General features: G+C 36.5%; 1 protein-coding gene across 1 annotated transcript; it reads right to left on the bottom strand.

Moving 5' to 3' along the window:
* Nucleotides 1-3,479: 3,479 nt before the first annotated feature.
* LOC132779424 (olfactory receptor 14I1-like) lies at nucleotides 3,480-4,787 on the bottom strand. The gene has a single exon (XM_060783121.2). It carries the CDS (start codon nucleotides 4,676-4,678, stop codon nucleotides 3,758-3,760), a length of 921 nt encoding a protein of 306 aa, XP_060639104.2. The 5' UTR covers nucleotides 4,679-4,787; the 3' UTR covers nucleotides 3,480-3,757.
* Between the last annotated feature and the right edge of the window lie 454 nt (nucleotides 4,788-5,241).

The following is a 5,241-nucleotide window of genomic DNA, read 5'->3' as shown; positions in this document are numbered from 1 at the left end:
AACTGCAAGGTATTAGACATAGCTTTCTCTCAGTGACAAGAGACATCTAAAACCGGCAGGATTTATTATCAGATAATTCCATCTATTCTATGTTAGGGATTTGAAAGGAGAATGCAATTTAAAGCACATTTCACCCTAAACCACTTCCCAATGCTATAAGATCAAGGGAGGGTTTCTTTCAGGTAGTATAGGCATATTAAGCAACAAAAAAGAACTTAAGGTTATCTCTTGTAGTGCCTTACTTTGGTAGTATACTCCCGCTGGAGATGTAACTAAATCAATCATTGTACCCTTTCTGATGTGAGATGAAATTTGGCTTCTTTACCAAAGCAGTAATTTAATTTTATGTAATGTGAAAGTGTAAATTTCCTGTTTTTCACTACTCTTTTCAAATTATACCTGCTGTTGCCATGTGCAAACAATAATTTCCAACCTATGGTGACTCTAATGTAGGGATCCAAAGAAAAAAGGCCAAACCTTCCCTCAAAAAGAAGGAAATACTTTGCACACATAAAGAGAGAAATCCTTTCATGGATTACGGGATTTTCTTTGCAAAGTTTCTTTAGGAAAGGAGTGAGTGATGCCTTCTTTTATGCTGGGACGTGCTTGAGTGGGTTTCCATATCTGAGTAGGGATTTGAACCCTGGTCTGCAGGATCCTAGTCCAACACCCCAACCACTACACCAATCTGACTACTGACTGTAGCTACACACACACACACACAAGGCACATGGATACCAAGATCCTATATGAAAAAATTGCTTCTATATGGGGAGGGGGGTTTATAACCCCCGAGTTATAAACATCTGACTTACAAATGACTCATAGTTAAGAATGGGGGTGAGACAGAACATGAGAGAAATCTTCCCCTAAGAAGGGAAACTAACTCCTGAAAAAGTTATCATAGGGAAAGGGGGTCTCCACTGAAGCTTTATGATTAACCCTTGTTTTCACAACAAGCCATTTTTTTCCAAAATCCAATTATCACAAGGACAGAAAGGTAGGTGAAACCTCTGAACAGGCACGGACAGTTAACCCTTCCCTATCCTATCCAAAGCTAAAAGATACATATTTTGGGCTGGAGTTATACTTAAAGAATGCACCAGTTCTGACTTACAAACAAATTCAACTTAAGAACAAACCTACAGAATGTATCTTCTTCCTAACTTGGGGACTATATATGTGTGTGCGTGTGCGTGTGCGTGTGCGTGTGCGTGCGAGAGAGAGAGAGAGAGAGCAAGCTGATGTTTTATATAGTATTATTGTACCTATGATGCTCATGTGTTTTACATGTTGACACCCTATGAATTATTGCACTTAATGAGATGTACAATGTATTAAGGGTTGTACAATATGGCCTTCTGTGATGACACACACTGGCCCTGTTCTTATAACACATGCCCAACAATAATAGGGTAATCTTAGCAGAACATTTCTGCAAAAGTTCTTATTAAGTCCCATCAGCCTGTGCTGTCCTTGGTCGTATCAGCCTGTCTGCCTTCATTCCTTACACTTGCCAGCAGGGAGGAAGGAAATACTGTCCCAGCTCTACTAAGACTACCATTTTGTATGTCTGTGTATGTGTCTCCACCAGTTGTGTAAATGTCTCCTCTTCCTCCCACCACCAATTTGGTCCCTGTATTTGCTACCTTGTGGTTTCTCTCCCCTATCTTCCCTTCCCTTGTTCAGGGAAGGACATAATATGGTCTGCTTGTATCATCAGGGAGTAAGGAGAAGGGGATGAAGTGAGGAAAACACCCATCAGGACCCACAAAAGGGTCTCTCTCTGTGTATGCAAAGTATCCCCATCTTTTTGAGGAAAAGTTTATCCTTATTATTTGGGTGTAACAGGTTAGGGACCACAGTACATAATGGATCCACATTTTGATGATTTTTGAGTTTTGAGAGCGCTCTGGTCCCTAACCTGTCAAATAAGTAAGGGGTGGGGGCTGGAGAAACAGAAGTAATGCAGTTCCAGGTGGCCATTGGAGTCTGAACATGTAGGGTACTGAAACAAATGTAACACACACACACACACACACACACACATTTATTACACAGCCCAACAAAATGTTATTCTTGATGTCTTTGTTTTTTGGCCTGCCCCTGAGGTTATTTGGGATGCTGATTCAGAAAATTGCATTGGATAGAGCAGATGAATATTGTTGTTGTTTTACGGCAAGCAGATGAAAATTGGAATATGGCATAAATTTTATATCTCACAATTTAGAATTGATAGGGAAAAACTGGTGCCATGCTTGGAATTAGCAGGTCAAATATATCCAGAAACAGGTCTAACATTTGAGGCACTAAAATGTGTGCTGCCCAGTGTTGCAACAGTTACATATTTAAGTTTTCTGTGTAGGAGCTTGCTAAAACAGTTTTAATGTTTGCTTCTTGGATGCTGGAAGAAGATCTCTAACATGGACACCTAAGGACCATTTGAATCTCTCAAAGGACGTTGTGTGAGTCAATGCAACTGTTCCCATGACTGTATATATGTTGCTCTGCAAAACAAAGAGTAAAAATCTTATTCTTTACTGATCATCTGCATAGCATAGTTTTTCTCTAACAAGACAGTGTGTGGATTGTTAAAGATGTGAAAGACATGTGACTTTCATTCCGCCACACATATTTCCTTTTAATCATTAAATTTAATAGTACAATAATTCATAATATGAAAGTTCAGTTTGAGGTGAAGTCTTTCTTTTCCTCCTCCTAATTTCCTCATACACAGATGATTAAAGTCATAGAAGACATTAAAAGGTGGATAGAGTACAGTATACAAGATTTATTAGTTCTTGCATGGACTCATACCTGTTCTAGGTTTACACATCTCTAAACATCACTTTGAGTCACTATATTAGAAGTAAGGCAGGATAAAAATAAAATAATAAAATAAAGTATATGTTTATTAGATGTTAACTGAGCCCAACTTTTATAGTTAAATATCAACTTTCTGAGAAAAGGAAAGGAATTCCTGCTTCATGTGTAGAGAAGCAGCCCATCTACATTCAATCTTTTTCCTCTGGCATGGAGTCATTAAACTAAATGACTACTCTTGTAGGTTTTTTTCCCAACTTCCTAATCCCTTTCTGAATAGAGTTAATTTTCTATATCAGGAATGAACTTTAAATCAACATATTATGCTTCTTGAAACAATCGTTACCATTTTGTTTTAAAATGCATACATTATTCGACTGTTTTATTGGAATAGTAGAATTTTCTTTAAAAAAATCACAATAAATAAAATATCAATAAATTAATTGAAATATTCACAATAAATACAATATTAATAAATAGATTAAAATTATTCACAATAAATAAATAAATCACACACAACTAACTTTAATACAAGATATACAATAAATCAGTTAAACAATTAATCATATACATTTGGTTTTAAAGAATGTGTTAACATTGTTTTGCCTAACACAATATATTTCTTTTTCTGAGGATTTTAGACCCCTATATGTGCAAATTGTTCTCAATAATGCCTTCTGTCTCATTCAACTTCAAGCTGCTACGTTATCAAAAATCAGTTAATAAATAGGGGGATTTGTAGTATAGTGAGGAACCAGCACTCTTGCATAGAGAAGGCTAAAGATTTTGTAGAATGACAACAATCATGTTTTCATTGATAAATGGCAATTAAAATTGAATGAATCTGCATTAATTCTACAATGTAGCTGCATTTTTAGATAGCCGACAACTCTAGACTATTGGCAATGATAGCTGGAATGGGTATGAAAGGGGATCAAAGATCAGCAATCAACTTCCAAGATGCTCTTTTAAGTTCCCTATTTCTGATACTATAGATTAGTGGGTTCATTAGAGGAGGCATCATGCAATAAAACACAGAAAGCACAAGATCCATGGTTGACAGGGACCGAGAAATTGGCTTTAGATAGATCAATGAACCACTTACAATATACAAAATTATTACAATAAGGTGTGGCAAGCAAGTTGAAAAGGCTTTTGGCTTTCTCTGGCTAGAAGCAATTCTTAGAACTGCTCGGAATATCTCAATATAGGAGGAGATTATTAAACTAATATAAATGAAGGATATGGAAGAGCCAGCACATATAGTATAAAATGCAATTAGATATGTATCAGAACATGCAATTTTTAATAGTTGTGGGATTTCACAGAAGAACTGATTAACATCATTGGAACAGAAACTGACTGTAAATAAAGAGCCAGTATATAGTGAAGAAAGGCCAAAACCACTAATCCATGTACTCATTGCCATCTGAATGCATGCTTTCTTGTTCATTATAGTCTCATACTTCAATGGATTACAGATGGCAATGTAACGGTCATATGCCATAATGCCCAGGAGATAAAAGTGAGATATGGTGAAGAAGAGAAGGAAGAAAACTTGGCAGATGCATCCGCTGTATGAAATGGTGTTGATCTTCCTCAGTGAATTTTCCATGGATTTAGGAACTGTAACCGAGATGGAGCCAAGGTCTTGGAATGCCAGATTGGCCATGAAGAAGTACATGGGTTTGTGCAAGTGATGACTTTTGATGATTACTGTGATGATGAGAACATTTTCTATGGCAGCCATCAAATAAATGAAGAGAAAAGCAAGGAAATGAAATGGCTGGGATTCCTGAATATCAGAGAACCCATGCAGAATAAACTCAGTTGGAATTAATGATTGGTTGGACATAGGACTCCTCTTGTGATACCTGTGAAAAGACGAGAAGGTGGTTCAGAAAAGAGGAGAAACTATAGTGGTTTGAAGTTTGGATTTGGTCGCTAGGAAAGCAGGGTTTGAATCCCTGCTCACTGTGAATGACCTTGGGCAAATCGTACTCCCCTCAGAGGAAAATAATCCCCCCCCCAACCAATCATGTCAGGGAAACCCTTTGATGGGTTTGCCTTAGAATCAATGTAAATCAGAAATTAAATGAAGGCTCACAAGAAGAAGAAAAGAAATAAAAACTATAGTGGAAATGAACATTTCTTAAGACAGTTCTTTACCTAAAAATTCTACAAGGAATTATAATAGTATATGCTGTTATTTATTAAGTTTGTTGGATATGATTTTTGAAATATGTAATTTGTTTATTTATTATTTGGTTTATTATGTTGTTTTTCATTTATGTATGTATGTGTGTGTGTGTGTGTGTGTGTGTATATATATATATATATATATATATAGCCATTTTAAACCATTGCACGCTGTTTGAGTCCCACCGGTGGGAGAAAAGCAGGATAGAAACAAACAAA

The sequence above is a fragment of the Anolis sagrei genome, chromosome 6, assembly GCF_037176765.1.
Source record: "Anolis sagrei isolate rAnoSag1 chromosome 6, rAnoSag1.mat, whole genome shotgun sequence".
In the NCBI taxonomy this organism is placed as follows: domain Eukaryota; kingdom Metazoa; phylum Chordata; class Lepidosauria; order Squamata; family Dactyloidae; genus Anolis; species Anolis sagrei.
The sequence above is the reverse complement of the archived record's forward strand: the minus strand, read 5'-3'. Positions and strand labels throughout refer to the sequence as shown.

Bases quoted from the DNA above. Each gene is read 5' to 3' on its own strand.
- LOC132779424 (XM_060783121.2), bottom strand. From the start codon at position 4,678: ATGTCCAACCAATCATTAATTCCAACTGAGTTTATTCTGCATGGGTTC.